This window comes from Phocoena phocoena, chromosome 1 (assembly GCF_963924675.1).
Source record: "Phocoena phocoena chromosome 1, mPhoPho1.1, whole genome shotgun sequence".
In the NCBI taxonomy this organism is placed as follows: domain Eukaryota; kingdom Metazoa; phylum Chordata; class Mammalia; order Artiodactyla; family Phocoenidae; genus Phocoena; species Phocoena phocoena.
In genome coordinates this window covers 45,240,091-45,257,346 of record NC_089219.1, presented here as the reverse complement: position 1 = coordinate 45,257,346, position 17,256 = coordinate 45,240,091, and the positions used below count along the sequence as shown (strand labels likewise).

The 17,256-nt window shown below is 39.4% G+C and overlaps 1 protein-coding gene across 1 annotated transcript; it reads right to left on the bottom strand.

The window, feature by feature from the left end:
- Positions 1-443: 443 nt before the first annotated feature.
- LRRC42 (leucine rich repeat containing 42) lies at positions 444-13,103 on the bottom strand. The gene is made up of 7 exons (XM_065890554.1): positions 12,631-13,103; positions 8,573-8,704; positions 7,102-7,220; positions 5,777-5,865; positions 5,491-5,604; positions 2,089-2,173; positions 444-718 (listed from the first exon to the last, which is right to left on the bottom strand). The coding sequence occupies exons 1-7, from the start codon at positions 13,101-13,103 to the stop codon at positions 444-446; spliced, it is 1,287 nt and encodes a 428-aa protein (XP_065746626.1).
- Between the last annotated feature and the right edge of the window lie 4,153 nt (positions 13,104-17,256).

Here is a 17,256-nt window from a genome sequence, read left to right as displayed (position 1 = left end):
AGGCCATGTAATAGAGTGGGCTTTACAGCTGGACAGAAAGAAATATAAATTCTGGTTCTTATAAGCTCCGGACCTTAAACAACTCACTTAACTTGAGGCTGGGCCAAACCGGAGTAGTAACAAATGACGCTAAGCTGCCTCGTTAGTCCCCATGGCCTTCGTCCCAAACCAAAGTGTTACTTCCTGTGGCTCCAGTCTATTTTTCACAAGGAGAACCTAAGGACAGCAAAAACGTTTATTTGAAAAAATTACTATGTATTGAAAATATACATTAGAAATTATTACATACTTCCATAGCATTCCCCTCCCCCACCACAAAAGTAGAAATATCCGCTTGCTATGCTAATGCCATAGGTAAATTCAAACGAAAAGGAAAACATCATCAGCCCCCTTTCCTCGTACATTAGAGTTGGAGGGGAAAATGGTCAACTTATATCCGCCAATCAATAGGAATTTAACAAGTCCCAGTCTTCCACAGCAAGACACACATATTTCTGCTTTGAAGACTGTGAAGAGTTGCTCTGTTCCTTCTCTGGCTCCTCGAAAGCTCTCTTCTTGCTCTTCTTTGACTCCTGGCCTGAGAGGGCTTCGTGTTTCAACAGTGGTCCATGGCAATCTGGGGCTTTCTCTTTATAGAACTGGAGTTTCTCAGAAGAATTCATGTGGGCGTCTGCCAGGTGACACTTCACTGGGGCTTCTGTTCGAGCCCGTTTCCCATCTGTAAGGGTGACAAACGGAAGGGCAACGAGTTTTCCTATGCCACTGCTAACGGCTGCCTAAGTCCAGAAAGATGATCCAAGGGAAGTGATAAGAGGCCCAAACAGGGTGAGGTTTGGATTAATTTTATTCCCTATTAAGTGCCCTGTAAAATAACTTACAGCAAATGCACCAGCACAGGTTGAAGGTATGTACTCACATGAGAGTATCACAGATTTGGATTTAAATCTCAGATCTGCCACTTGCTGCATAAATGACCTTGAGCAAGTGACTTCTCTGAGATTCAGTTTTCTCATCTTTAGAGGGATATAAAACCTATTTCATAAGGGTGATGTGAAGATAAAGTAACATAAGGTGCTTGGCACAATGCCTGGCACAATAGTAAAAGCTCGAAAAAACGTCAGCTATTATTACTCAAAATCTGGACTTGACTCTGTCTCCTAAAAACAGCCAAGTTTGCGGCACAACTCTAGCAAATGATACAACCTTATCCTATATTTTTTGGTTTGCCCTGAATTTTTCTTATTTTTCTACGTTTATTTTTCCTTCACTTCGATTTCATCCTTTAACTCCTTACAGAAAAAAGTACGGTAAAATACACATAACATAAATTTAGCATTTTAACCATTTTTAAGTGTATAGTTCTGTGGCATTAAGTACATTCACATTGTTGTGCAAACATCACCACCATCCATCTCCAGAACTTTTTCAGCTTGGCGAAACTAAAACTTGGTATCCGGAAACTAAAACTTGGTATCTATTAAATAGTAACTCCCTACCACTCCTCACCTCAGTCTCCAGCAACCACCATTCTACTTTCTGTCTCTATGAACTTGACCACTCTAGGAATCTCATAAGAAGACTCATACAACATTTGTCTTTTTGACTGGCTTATTTCACTTAGCAGAATGTCTCTAAATTTCAGCAATGTTATAGCATGTGTTAAAATTTCCTTCCTCCTTAAGGCTGAATAATATTCAATTGTATGTAAATACTACATTTTGTTTATCCATTCATCTGTCAATGGACACTTGGGTTGCTTGTCCCTTTTGGCTACACTTTTAATTCCTTTTTAATGTTCTATATCCATCTACATTTGTACCACTGCAAATTTTTTCTGGAACAAGATGGGATGTCAATAAGCACATATGTGCATACATACATACATTTAATAAGGTATTTTCCTGGTGCTGGTACTCAAAGCTAAGTGTGAACTTACACTGTAGGCTGTGTTGACAGAATACAAGTCTCAGTGATCTAATTAAGTCAATACTATCATAATTAATTTTCCCACTGAGTGAAGATGAGCTAAGTGCTTTAAGGGCAAATAACCTAAGGGCAAAACACTCCAAAGGAAAGGGAATTTCTCACAGAAATGCTGAGCAGCTGTTCCAGGCTCCGAGGTTTCTCGTGGCTTCACAGCTTCCGAAGTCACACGCTCCCACTGCAGAACAATCTGAAATGTATTTGGAAAGATTTGAATCCAAACAAAATCTCAAGCTTTCCTTGGTCCCCACCTCTCTCTTTCCATAAACACAAACCCCCATGGTAATCTTACTTCAGATGATGGGGATAAGAAAAAGAACCAAGTCAAGTCTGAATTTTCTGTTTTAAGGCATGAGTTGGTCAGAATACAAACATGCTGGATATACATACTTGCATGACTCCGAAAAAATCTACAAAGCTGACTCCCTATTTTCATCTCTATTCCAATCTAGAAATAAACTGCATAACCTTAAACTAAATACTAAAATTTAAAACCTTAGTCATAATACTTTTCACACATTCCTAGACTCACTTTCATGCCTTAAACTATACCAACTGTAACTCACTCTTGTACGTGTGTGAAAGGACCATGTTTCCATATTCTCATGACACTTCATGATCAGTTTCCATTTTTTTAAACTGCTACAAATGTATTTTTATTACAAGCTACTATAAATTCTTTTGAAAATTTGGTTTAGTATAAACTACACATAAATAAACAATTATTTCACATATAGCACAAGTAGCAAGAACTTTAAATTCAGCACTTCTCGTGGTATGCAATGAAATGATCATAAAAGAAAGTCAAGACAAACATTTTCAGGTCACAGAGGCAGCACAACACATAGTTTAAGAATATTGTTCCAGAGTTAGTTCCACCACTTACTAGCCAGGGGACCCTTGGCAAGTGATTTAATTTCTGTCTTTCAATTTCTTCATCTGTAAAATCGGGATTAATAATAGTACATAGCCCATTGGGTGGTTGTAAGGATTAAATGAGATTAACATACATGAAGGGTTTAGCAGTGTCTGGAATATAGGAAGCACTCAATAAATCTTAGTTGTCAGCCCCTCTATGATACCTCCCTGAGCATGGAAAATGGGGACAGATCTAAAAGAATGCTAAGATGAACTGAATCTGGTGGCTCAGGGGACAATAAGGAAAACTGTGCTTCTACTAACAGAAATAAGAATGTCAATTAGGAAAAGCTGTTTGGGGATGGGGAAGAAGACGACAAGCCTGGTTCTGGACAAGCTGAATTTGAGGTACCTGGCAGAGATTTATGGAGAATATTTAGGAACAGGTCTAACGTGTAAGAGAAGGTGATATCATTCCCGCAGGGACAGTAAAGGCTCTGAGAACAGTTCAGATCACCAGGAGAGTGGGTGGAGATAGAAGAAAAGAGGAGAAGAGGAAATGAGGAATCAGCAAGAGCTAAAGGGAGAAGCGAGAAAGTTAGGAGATACTGAGCAGGAAGGCCAGAGAGAAAAAGCATAAGGCATGCATGTTTATATCAGAACTGCAGAAAAGCCAAGGAAGGTGAAGAATGAGATCACATGCCACCTTCAGGACGACACCTGCAGCAGAGCCGTGAGGGCCAGAACTAGCTTACAAGGGATTAAGAACTGAGTAGGCAGTGAGGACGTGGGAAGACAAGAAAAGAAAACAGCTCACAATCGCAATGGGGGATAAAGAACATGTGAGAATAAAAGTAACATGTTTATACACATAAAGAAAACGGCCAACAGAGAGTGAGATTGAAGATGTAGTGGTGGGGCAGTACAGGGAAATAATTATTAGTAAAATATCACAGAGTATGCTGGAGATCTCAGGGAACAGAACTGAAAGGAAAAGAAGCCACTAAAGGGCTTATCACTGGAATAAAGAGGCATACCTGTTCCCTTAGATAGGAGGGAAGTGGGGTATGTTGCAGAACTGTAGAAATTTTGAGACAGAGGGAAGTAAAGGAACTCCTGTTAGATGGCCTCATTTTTCTGTGTCACCTTCTGAGAATGAGGCAGGAGGAGGATGGAGTCAGCCTGAAACAGTTTCAATAAGGATCAATAAAAGATAGATAAAGCACTGCTGCCAAGTCCTAGGGTCCAGCTGAGATTGCATGGTGCTTTCAGTCCAGGCTGTTAGGTATTTTACTTCATCCTTAGCTCTGCAAGAAAGGTCCTGGTTTCTGCATTTTACGGATAAATAAACAGAGACTCAAAGTTGCCTTAAGTCATATCCCTATTGGGTTGCTGAGCCAGGATCCCAAATTCAGGCCTCTGACCCTACAGCCTATGCTCTTTCCACCATGTCACCTGCTACCATAACCAAACTACATCAAGCCCTTGTAAGACCATCCCACACCTGCCCCAAGTCTACTGGATGTATCTAGGATTCTTCCAGCACTATAAACTTTGTCTGACAATGAACTGTTGTAATTATTTCAGCATGCATTTTCACAAACTTCAAAGTGCTTCTGAAACACTGATTCACCAGCACCCCTTCTTGCTTACTTATAGGGAGGTGATGCTACAATCAGGTGGATGGATAGGTCCACAACCATGCGTTATTGCTTGGAGCCAAGGAGGGATCCAGATCAAAAAATTTGGTGGGTCCTCTAGGCCTCCAGCAATAAACATTGGTTTAAAGTATCTGAAGGAGAAAGGCACCAGCCACAGGGAGGCTGGCATCTACTGGTGCTCTACTACTTGGTTACCTTCTGACTCTCTACTTACGTCTGTACTTCACCAACTTAAGGAAGGCCATCAAAAAGACAAGAGAGCATCAAAGTTCAGCTAAGAAGCTGAAAATGGAAGGGCTCAGTGTGCTCAAACTAGCATAGTCTGATCTGGAAATATGGCCTCAATATGTGTCACCGGTGTTTCTGCCAGTACTTGGAGGATATCGGCTTCATTGAGTTGGACTAAGTGAACTTCCTCGAATGGTTCATCCAGGACATCTACCTTTCCAAACAGTCCTAGTTCTTTGTACATAAAATAAAAATTTTTAAACTTCAAAAAGAAAGAAAGAAAATGGGAGAGCTCAGGATAAAAAAAGATGTTTCTTCACTAAGGCTCTAAGAGTTAAGAAATTTGCCCCCAAAAAGGGAAAGAGTTAGATTTGAATTCTTATCAGTGTGACTTATTCTCTTTCCAGTATACACCACTGCTAAGAGAATCTGTCCCTGTGAAGCTGGGTCATACTGCTTTTTTGCATAGCAAGCAAGAATTCATTTATTTTCTGAGTCATTTATAAGAAGGCGTTTTCTTCCAGGTCCCATACGGATGAAGCACAATCTAGCAACCAGAGCATGAGATTTAAGGACTGGCATCTAACACCTTTTCTTAAGTAACTGGGTTAGTTACCAGGCCATCAGTATCTCGGATTCGACTGAAGATGACAATTCAGCCAAGGAATACCAAGAGGATTAACATTTGTTCAAGTGTTGAATAAGACACTTGGAATTAAAATGAAGCCACGTTAACTGTAGGAGAAAATATCTGCCTTACCTGGTCAGCCCAGCCCTCTGTCTTGCAGTTACTGTGATCAAATTCCTTCAAAGGCACTTTGGAATGAACGAGACCTATGTGGGTCTGAAGCTTGTGTTTGACAGCTTTGACGTCCTAGTAAGGGAAAACCAGAACACTAATGCACACACATCTGGTTAACTCCTACTTGCTTTCAGTAGGAAATAAACACCATCACAGATCCCAGTCCTTTCTAAATGCCAATTAGCAGAAGCAAAATATCAAATTGTAAGTCTGGAAAAGCAAGAGAAGGGAGTAGAAGTCTTACCTTGAGTCCCGTCCCAGAGATATCTAAGCAGTTTAGTTTTCTAAAAGAAAAGAGGTATCCAATTCCTGCATCTGTGATATCAGGGTTACCTAAATGTCAAAACATAGATAGTATTCTGTTATAAGTATTGCTACAATGCCAACAATAAGCTCAGGAAAAAAGGCCAAACAATGATAAAATAGAAAATACTGAGTGAACAAGCTTTTCAGAGTAAATTGAATATAGAAATCTTATCTTTCCTATTGTAATGTGAAGGAGCCACGCTGGATGATCCTTAAGATCCTTCACAGCTTTAACTTTCTAGGAGCTGGGGGTTAGCAGAAAAATTAATGAACCAGATAGTTATTCCAAAGGGTTTAATTTGGAACCACATGAAAACAACATATGTAAACATGTATTAGAATGGTATATTAGACTTTGTTCACAGCCATTTTACCTCCAAAGTAAAAGATTTATTTTAAAAAGATTTTCAAGGATACTGAGGCACAGAGACTATTAATGTCTACTAACCTGCATTTAAAAAAAAAAATCCTTTCTTACATATCACCTTCTCATATCAGAGAGTACTGCATTTAGCACTGAGTCCTAAAGACCATGAGCACAGTGCCTGGCACATTGTAGACACCCCAAAAATATTTGTTAAATGAATAGACTTCCCTGGGAGGAAGGGAGGGCATTCATTATTATCTTCATTTCACACAAGCCAAAACCGAGGCTCAGAGAGGTTAAATAACTTGCACAAGGGCACACAGTAGCAGAGCAAGGAGTGTCCTCTGACCTCAAACCCCTGCTCCTTCTATTTTTTTGACACCATACCATCCTGCCACATATTTAATAAATGCTCAGTTAAATCATAAATGATCTTACCATCTTTCTACTACTGGAGTCAATAACTGGTTCATTCCATGCAAGGTATCAAAACTGTGAATTTCATCCTGATTTTCACCAGGCAATTACTGATAAAAAATGACCTAGCTGACAGACACTATAGATCAGCAACTCAAAGAAAGTAAAAATGAGCCAAATGTCCTTCATATATGCTGTGAATATGATGAAAGGTTGCCCTGTCTGCACAGAGTAAGTGGCATGGGTGAATCTGTAAGGGCTTTTACTACCTTACAGAGGTGGCACCATGCCAGGAAAGGTATTTGGCCAGGCGTCAAGAGCCTCTGGCTTTAGGTCCTGCTCTGCCATTAACTTGTTGTGGCACCTAAGAAAGTCACCTCCCCTCAATTTTATCACCTCTCAAACAAAGAGGAAGAACTAAATGATTTCTAAGTCCATTCTTCCAACGTTAATCATCTATAACTTCTAATAAAACTTACAAGATAAATCTAATAATGTTAGATTTTCAAGGCCTCTTTTCATCACCCGAACTGGTGCCGTCATTTTCCGCACCCCAGCATCAGATAAACAATTATCCTTCAGGTGGAGTTGAGTTACACTAGAAAACAAAGTCCATAAGTAAATTACTTAAAGAGCATTTGAGAAAGTCTAGTCATGAGAACATACTTTCATAAATTTCATTCAAAAATGTATCTTCTAACCTCTGCTATTTCACACATAATGCATTTAATAAAGTTAAAGATATTTTGGTGCTACTTCAGTTGCTAAATGAGGGTTAACTTACAGATCAAAGTCATGTAGTACTAGTCTCAGATGGCAGAGGGCACTAAAGGTATATGATGGAATGAGGTAAACAGGGACTGCATTAAGGATATAAATACACTTGTTTATCACAAAAGCTGCATTCCTGACAAATGATGTGTGAAAACCAAAACCACTCTAAATATACTGGGAAAGTCTGCTAAGAACTCCTATGAGAATTCTTTATGCAAAGCACAATTCTTTCATTCTAATTATTTTATAAATCCAATTCTCAGATTGGGTTTATAAGGTACAGACATAAGCCAATCCATTCAGCTAACCTGTAACTGGTGTTATTAATGTGTCCCACTGTCCCACACTCAAGAAATCCGAACCTTTACTAACCTTGTACAAAAATACCTTTGTACAAGATGAACCGGTTTGCAGGGCAGAAATAGAGACACAGATGTAGAGAAGAAACATACGGACACTGAGACAGGGAAAGTGGCGGGGGTGCGAGGGTGGTGCTGATGCTGGGATGAATCGGGAGATGGCGATTGACATATATACACTAATATGTATAAAACAGGTAACTAATAAGAACCTGTTGTATAAAAAAATAAAATTCAAAAAAAAAAACAACCTTTGTACAGGTTAGACTCAGGTTTGTAGTACTGTTATCCTTCTGGGTGTTTATTAAACCACAAAGGAATCCATCTGGCCTTCTCTCTGCTGGCCATACTGAGATCAGTCGGACTATTTGTGAATGGTATGAACTGGATGATTTCTTTAAATTATGGTTCTTGAAAAGGATTTATTTGGCTGTCTTTTAATAGCTCACATTTTAAATAATTTATAGTTAATTAGCAGTTAAAATAGAAAATGATAATGATTGTAGAAATTGTATAACTTCTCATCTCTTGCTAGAATAAACCAGGGCAAAATCATTTTTCAACACAGATAGCGTCAAGTATTATATGTTGAAATAAAGTTTATTTAGGTAAAGAACCTAGTGACTTACTTTCCTAAGAGTTGTCCAATCTATACTGCTTGTACCGAGTAAATGGAGATTGAATCATTTTAGAAAAAAGAATTAGCAAATAAACACAGGATTGGGAAGTAATCAACATTCTTCAAGATGATCCCAACTGATCATCCTTTAAAAAAAGAAACAAAACAATTCATCTACAAATGGTGGCAGGTCAATACCTAGAGAGGGCCTCATTGGTGAGATGTTCTAGAAGTTCATGCTCATCTCCAAGCTTGCAACAGGATAGATCCAGGCAGGTCAGCTCCCGGAAAGACTTAATCTCCTCGAGTTTTTCTGAAATCACCAGATATCTGTGGGGTGTGGAGAACAATCAACAGCTTTTCTTTTCTTTCTTTTAAAACATCACCGTTTGTGGCTTTGTGACACATCAACATTCCATCAGGACAAGGTACTATGTAATAAGCAGACTTTACTGATTACTATGTAGGCACAGGTTGAATTTTTTAAGCTAAAAATCTTTGTAAGTGATGGTGGAATAAAAACTTTAAATAAATAAATAAATACATATGAGCAAAGGCAGGACACGAGAGAAAAACTCTGCTTTGTTAGAAGTCAGACAGACCTTGGTGTCAATGCTGGGATTTTATCAGAGAATTTCCAAAGTTTAGAATACTCGAAATTTTAATCACTCATTCCTTTAAGGTTGCTTTTTATCTAATGCTCAGTGTCTAGTGCTTTGAAAACTGGAACAGGCCAAGAATTCTGGGTTCTAACCAGCACATCCCCAAGAACATACCAAGATATATTTGACAGTCACGTTTTATCTTTTCTATTCAAACACAAGTTTGAGTAGCTGCCCACGTCACTGTGCCACTGTTATCCCGCTAACTTTACTCCAAAAGTATGCGCAGCATGACTATTATAAGAACTCATTCTAAACTAGATGGTTATTAAGGCAAACCTGTGAGCATGAACACTTTAATTACACTGGGGCACCTTGCCGAACTGCTATCGGGAAGTATCAGGAGGCCTCTGGAGAGGAAAAGAAGATCAAAAAGACACTGCACAGCCCAGGCTATAGCCTCCACCCTGCTTTCTAGTTGTCCATCTATTTCATATGATGTCAGTGAGAAAAAATGAAAAGGGATTAGAAGTGACAGGAAACAGGAGAGGAGTCTAAGAGAACAGGGAAATGCTTGTGGGCAAGAGCGTGCCTTTCTCATCCACTTTTCTCATGGATGTCTAGAAGTTTCCACAGCGAGATGGTAAGCTAGGATCAGTGGGGTTATACTTAAAAGTGTTCACATTTCTCTACTGTTGCCAGAATCATAATAACCAAAAACAGCACTGAATAATCCAAGGACAAGAAGGGAGTTAGATCTCTTTTCTTCCTACTTCCAATCAGAATAAGATATACTGAAGCTGATCGCTGGCCTGACTGCTGGGTACAGATGGCCTGGGGCACTGATACCCCCTCTAAGCTGCCTGGTGACTGAGCTCAGCTGGGTACACAAATGAGCCTTATTTACTCAGACATATTTTAATTGCATTGTAAATAAAGCTGCTGTTTTCCATCTTCCAATCACAGAGTTGAAGTGGGTTAATGGGAATTTGGGGAATTACTGGCAATTACAGAAAGGAAAACACACATCCTTTGATCAGTTAACCAAAAGATATTTAGTAATTCTGAAACAAGGGTTATCTGGGAAGGACACAAAAACATATAACATGATTAACAAACATTACAAAAATCAAAGCTGAGAAACGAACATGCAAAACCACAGACACTACTACATGCTTATCTAGGACGTAACTGAAGCTCTAGGGTCTCACTCAAAATTAGTCTTACAACTTGCCCCTTAAAAAGTTCAGAAGAGTGTAGTGGAGAAGCAACAGAAACAGCACAGATATTTTAGTGTCAGACCTGAGTTTGGGTTCCAGCAATACTAATTACTTGTATGATTGTAAGAAACTTAACCTCTGTGAGCCTCAATTTCTCCAGCTAGAAAATGGAGCTGATGATCACTTCCTTTAAGGACTATTAAGAAAACCAGAAAAAATGTTCCAAAAGTAAATGGCATCTCATAGGCCCTCATTAAATGGTAGCTATTATAATTACTTTGGTTACACAGGGTGATATTTTAAGGCAAATACTTGCCTCCCTGTGACCACTGGTGGGATTAAAAATCACAGGGAGGAGACAGTTCTGTAGGGTTGAAACCCAGTTGCAAAGACACTGGCTTCCCCTTTTGGCAGGCAGCTTTGTGACCCAACCCCACAAAGCAAGTGCCTGTACCTACACGATTATCTTGTTTTTCAATTATTTTCTCAAGCTCTTTCCCCGTGACCTGAACCCTTTCGTGCTGGTAAAACCTTTGCTGCTGCAGCTTCAGCTGAGAATTGCAAATGCAAACCCAAATCTCCTGCCTTCTTCCTATTTTCCTTTGAGGATTCAAAAGAAGGAAAGTTTTTGATCACAACTGAAAAATCTTACTCTTATATCTGAATAAGGCAGCATTGTCTTAGTTATTGTCTTATTTGTAATTGTTGCAATAAAATATGAGCCAAAAGATTGCTAAAAATGTTTCTTATATTTTTCTGATTATAAAAGTAATATACATTCCTTGGAGAAAAAAATTAAGAAAATCTGGAAAACTATAAATAAAATTAAAACCAATTTCAATCTCATTACCTAAATTACATTTCAGTGGGCTTCTCTTTCCCCCCCCATATATGCAATACATGTAAAATTTTCTATTTTTTTTACAAACAAAATTGGGATCATACATATAATTTTAATTATTTTTTTCATTTATTCTATAATGAACATTTTACCACACCATTTTAAATGATCTTTGGATATTATCTTAAAAGTTATACACTATTTCATTATATGAATGTACCATAATTTATTTAATTAATTTCCTCTTGTTGGATATTCAGCTTTCAGATTTTCACTATTACAAATAGTACTACAATGAACACCCTTATGTAAAGTATTTGTCCTCATATCTGATTATTACATTAGAAATTACAACAGACTCTTAATAAATGGAATTAATGGGTCAAACAAATGATACGAATATTTTTAAAGCTTTTGATACATAGTGCCAAGCTTCTTTCCAGAAATGCTACATTAATTTATGTGCTGATCAAATGTGAATGAAAGTGCTATTCTCATCCAATTTGACCACTGGAACAGTGTGCAGACATCACAAATGGATAAAAAGCATCTTCCCTATTGTGAGAAATACTTAAGGTATAATGGTACGTGGAGGAAAAAACAGAATACAATTTATATATAGAGTATATTCCCAAATGTATAAAGATATACATAATGGTATACTATACTGCTATCTTAAAAATCTACACATATTGACGGTAAATGATTTTCAAAATATGTGAAGAAAGCAAAGTGCATACCAGTGTGAGCACTGTGTGTGTGTTGTTGTTTGTATAACAAAGGGGACAGCTATACATGCATGTATATGTACAGAATATCTCTGGAATTATGTAAAAGAAATTGATAACAGGAGTTGCCTCTGGGGAAGGGAAACAGGAGAGAGATGGGAGGGAGGCTTATGTTCCACGTTATACCTTTTTGTGTTTGTGTTTAAATTTTCTGTGTACTTTTTCAAGTTTTTCTTTTTAATTAGTAGATGCCCTGAAAGTCATTTTACACGATGGTGGTATAAAAATTTTAAATAAATCAATAAAAGTATATGAGCAAAGGCAGGTGATAAGAGAAAACATCTGCTTTGTTAGAAAACAGACAGACCTTGGTTCTGGTGTTGGGACCTTACTGAAAATTTCCAAACTTTAAGACACTTGAAATTTTAACCACTTATTCTTCTAAAGTTGCTTTTTATCTAATGCTCAATATCTAGTGGTCTGAAAACTGGAATAGAGACAGGAACTTTGGTTACTAATCTTCACATCCCCGAGAGCATACATACCAAGAGATATTTAGCAAATCACATTTTCTATTTTCTCTTTCTAGAAAAGTTGGTAGAGGAGTATTTACTACCTAATGGAGGAGCTGTGGCAATCAACTAATCCTTTAAAGCGTTTTCAAAATAAACCTAAGTGTTGTCTGGGAGGGTAAGGGAAGGGAGAAAGACAACGATTTTTCTCAAAATGGCCTACCACTTCGTGTATGGAAATTCTGAACTCAAGGGCTGTTTGATGGGGAAAGTGCCCAAGCACACTAAGCCCCACAGCTTGACAGAATTCACACACCCAATAAACTACTCACTGTCTTAATCAGAACACCCACCTGTTTCGCAAACACAAGGAGCAAAGCACCAGACTTCCATAGGCCTCTGTAAATTTCTGTAAAGCCCTCAGCCCTGCACCTGGCTCTGTGAATTTCTGTCTGGCTTCAGCAGCAGAGAACAGCTTTTCAGCAATCTGCTCAGGAAAGCCAATAAGGGAATCAATGTGATCAACATTGTCAGAGATGAAGCCCAGGACGAGGCTGAAGAGGGATTTGGCAGAGTACCGAAGATTCCCCTCCCGGGTGTATGTGAAGATGAAATGATCAGTCTTCTCTTTCTGTGCAGTATCATCTTCCCTGTTCATGCAAAGCTCCACCGAAAAGCCTTTGGGAAACAGTCTGAAAGGCCTTGGCTTCTGCAGGCTACTCCTGACACCATCCAAGGCCAGATTGACCATGTGCAGTTGCCCATTTTCTCGCACGTAGACGGGCCCTGGGTCCAGGTGGTTTTCTGAGTTGAGGTAGTAAGACATTGCCTTGGTCGCAACTGTAAAAGCAAGGCACAAGGAAATCAAATCCAATTAAAATGCCATTTGTAATGTGTAACTTCATCTTGCTGTGCCCAGAGCTTTATGAGCTTTCCAGGCAGGCCCTGTAGCTGATTTGGGGAACCAAAGCTTACCAGTTGCCTGTGAACTCTGGCACTGGAGGTTACCTCTATTACCTTGACCTGGAATGCCCTTTCCTATGCTCCCCCTTTTCTTGTCTATCTGGTGAACTCTTATTCATCTTTCAAAAGCCAGCTCAAATCTCATTTCTAAAATCCACTCTAAGGGAGTTATCACAGAAGTGGTCAAAGAGTCACCTACAAGGAAAGTCATGGCAGCACAGCTGATATTAGCAAAACAACCGAAAATAACCTAAATGTTCAACAAGGGTGTTATTATATAAATGATGATACATCCATACCATGGAATGCAGCCATTAAAATGATAAAATTTTTTATTGATTTGCAAGTTACAAATTGTACACATGGAATTTACTATTTCTGTTTTTTTTTAATTAATTAATTTTTATTTATTTATTTTTGGCTGCATTGGGTCTTCATTGCAGCACGTGGGCTTTCTCTAGTTGCAGTGAGCAGGGGCTACACATCGTTGCAGTGTACGGGCTTTTCATTGCAGTGGCTTCTCTTGTTGCGGAGCATGAGCTCTAGGAGGTGAGCTTCAGTAGTTGTGGCACATGGGCTCAGTAGTTGTGGTACATGGGCTCAGTAGTTGTGGCTAGCAGGCTTTAGAGCACAGGCTCAGTAACTGTGGCACACGGGCTCAGTTGCTCCGAGGCATGTGGGATCTTTCTGGACCAGGGCTCAAACCCGTGTCCCCCGCATTGGCAGGCGGATTCTTAACCACTGCGCCACCAGGGAAGTCCAACTATTTCTGTTTTTTAAAACATGTTTACACACAGAACAAAGGCTAGAAACTAATAACTCCCTTGCTACCTTGGCACCTTCCACACATTTCTTTATTGCACTTGGCTCACAGTTCTGCTACTGATTTATTTCTGGGCGTGTTCTGCTGATTTGAGCTCCTTGAGAGCAAAGATCATGTTTAATTCATCCACCCTAACAACATAGTGCTCTGGCATGTAATAGTCCCTGAGTAGAACTAAAGTTTACTCCTTTGCTAAACCTTACACAGACCACAAGCAACATGGTTTTTTGGATCCACAAATAAAGACCTCCACCACAAGAGCTAACTAAAAGCTATTAAGGTGTGATGCTTCCAAGGGCTAGAATAGCCTTTAGTTAGCTCTTGTGCCTTAACTTCTTCAGTTAGCTGGCACTTCCGAAGTAAGGCAACATATCAAAAACAGCAGGGTAAAAAGAACAAAAACCAGCAGGGTATTTATGCAATCATATGGGTGACATTTTGTGTCCAAGCGCTAACTGAAATAAACACTTGCTTTCCTGAGGAACTGTGAGGTTTCAAAATATTCGAGAAATTGCCAAGTTAAATAAAATGAAAGTATATGATTATCATTGCTACAATTTTTAGGTAAAACTTAATATAACATAGGTCAAAAAGCCGCTATAATCTCTAAAAGACTCCTGACTGACTTTTAGAGTGAACAAACCCAGCTTCTTCTGCATCAATGCAGGGCTAGGATGTAGCTCTGAAGCCACTTAAAAGTGTCAACAATCAATCAAGTCAGTGATCAAAAATGCTGAGTCTCTGGAGATCAAACACTGATCCTATTTGTGGGTATCAGTATGATCCATGTTTCTCCTGAGGATAATTATGTGTATAAAAGCACATCAGAAAAGAGGGCCCTGCCACGCCCGAGAGCCTCACTCTTCCCTGCTCATCTCCTTATGCCCTACTCTCTGGCTAAGCCATACGACCCAGGTAAGTTGGCTGTGTTCTCGTCTCACTGGCCCTTGCACATCCTGCTCCCTTTGGCTGGAACATCCTTCTCTGCTTCCCTGACCTAGCTAACTCCTGGTTATCATTAACACTCAGCTCAACCACTATCCCTCTCCTGAGAAAACTTCCTAACCCCTGCACTAGTGCACACATCTGTCTGGTTTTCCCAGAGCACCAATGTCTCTTTCTACATAGCACCTCGCACTGTGTACTGTCCGTTCACTTGCTAATATTCCCAAAGCTGTGAGCTCTTTGAGTACACGACACTTAACTTGATTCATCTCTCTTTTCTTTTCCAGGTCCAACACAGAGCCTAGCTTGAATAAGTCCTCAACAGATATTTGCTGAACCAAATGAAGAGGAAGGGTGAGACCTCAAAGGGACAGACTTAGTACTCTGAGCTGCAAGGCCTGCTGATACTGTTGCTAGGAGCCAGCTCCTCTACCAGGCAACAGCTGCAGACTCCTCCCCCACTCGCCAGACCCTTTTGCAGGTGGTAGAAGCAAAAAGGATGATGGGAGTATATTGCTACTGGTACTACCAGGGAGGAAAAAAAAAAAATCTAAAAACCAGAAAAAAAAATTGGCTAGCTCTCACAGCCCATACTCTCGCCAGTATTCAGTGCCTGCTGCTGAGGAGATACTTCAGTTATTCTAAGCTTTTCTTCCAGGGGTGAGCACCTGGCCCCTTCAGTCTCACAGAGTTTAATCTTGATAAGGAGATAAAGCAGATCCCTTTCAGTCTTTATCTCTGGATTTGGACATTCAGAGTCCTACTCTACCTGTAGACCAGAAAGTAGATACCAGATATGGCCCCAAACAAGAATGACTTAATTTTAAAAGTAGAAAGACAAATTCCATGGAAGATAACATATTATAAGTAATCAGCACACTTAAACTTCCTGGCAACAAAATAGGGTCTGCCTATCTGTAGTACCCCTAATCATCACCTACAGTAGTGTCTTCCATAAACTTTGGAGTAAAATGGACAAATGGATGAATGGATGACCACTTCCGGTGAAAATCAGAAAAATCTGATTCCATCCAGCAGAGGGCACAAGCAGCTTGGGACCAAAGTGAGGACACTTACCCAGGCTGCCCCAAATCCTGGCAGCTTCGGCTTCCATGGATCATTTTCAAAAACGGCACAGTTCTGGCTGTATTATACTTTTAAATTACTCATCAAATGCTAGTTCTCTTTCTAAACGATGAAAAAAATCAAATATTTCCTGAAGAGTAAGCCCACATCATCTGTCCAGAAACCCCAAGGGCTCTCTGTTCTTCAACTATGATACTTGAGGAACTGACCATGGTCAGGAAATCCTGGTGACCTTTGATTTCTACGACTAAATTTGTGCATCTTGCACTCTCACAATAAGGAGCTTCCTGAGAGTCTGTGAAGTACTATAAAATGATCTCAGAATTGAATTAATGTTTATGCCTTTCACGGTTAAGAACCATAAAGGTGAGAAAATTCCAAACAAAGCTTCTGTAACTTGCCTTTGCTTGTGCCTGGCTGTTACACAGAGTGGTCTATTATAAGGGAGCCCCTCAGGAGACAGGGCCTATTCTATACCATGGCACAAATACTACACGAACTGGAAAATTTAAGTAATTGGTATGTGAAAGAATAACAATGTCCAGTGGAGATCTGTATTAGCTATACTTCATATTAGAGCGACAGAGTAACAGGGCATTCTGATAGCCTCTAAGCCTGTCTCCAGGGAGGGAGTTTTGTAACCCATAAAACCTCATAGAAAACTATTACAATAGCGCATGTTCTAGTATGTGGTCACCACAAATGAGCCAAAGTTACCACGAAGCATGTCATTTCATCAAATGCATACTAAGATGTAGCCTTACTACATTAAAAACTCAGTGCTCTTCAGCCTCTTTGAATAAGAGGCAAGATAAAATAATTGATAACTAAACTTAACAGCTTTTTAGATCTTGAAGCCAGTTTGCCAAGCAAGACTCATGACTATCCAGTCAAGTGGACTGGAAGGACAGAGTCAGGGAAGCAGACAATTAAATTTGTGAGCTGAGTCTATGGATATCTAATTTGAAAAGAAAGAGAAGAAAACGCCTAACTTCAGTAGGTAGAGTAAGTTAACAATCCCCCAGGAATATTAATCATAGTAAGATTATGATGATAACAATATGGGTGTGAGCTACCACTGAGCTGCCAAGCACTGTTAGGCACTATATTAAATGATTCCTGTAATTCTCAACAATCCTGTGAAGTCAGGATCGCCATTTAA

What these genes read in the sequence shown, in the direction of transcription:
- LRRC42 (XM_065890554.1), bottom strand. Translation starts at nt 13,103, where the DNA reads ATGTCTTACTACCTCAACTCAGAAAACCACCTGGACCCAGGGCCCGTC. An exon ending in ACCAATGAGGCCCTCTCTAG is followed by an intron (nt 7,221 to 8,572) that starts GTATTGACCTGC and finishes TTTGTTTTCTAG; the next exon opens with TGTAACTCAACTCCACCTGA. An exon ending in TCTCTGGGACGGGACTCAAG is followed by an intron (nt 5,605 to 5,776) that starts GTAAGACTTCTA and finishes TTCCCTTACTAG; the next exon opens with GACGTCAAAGCTGTCAAACA.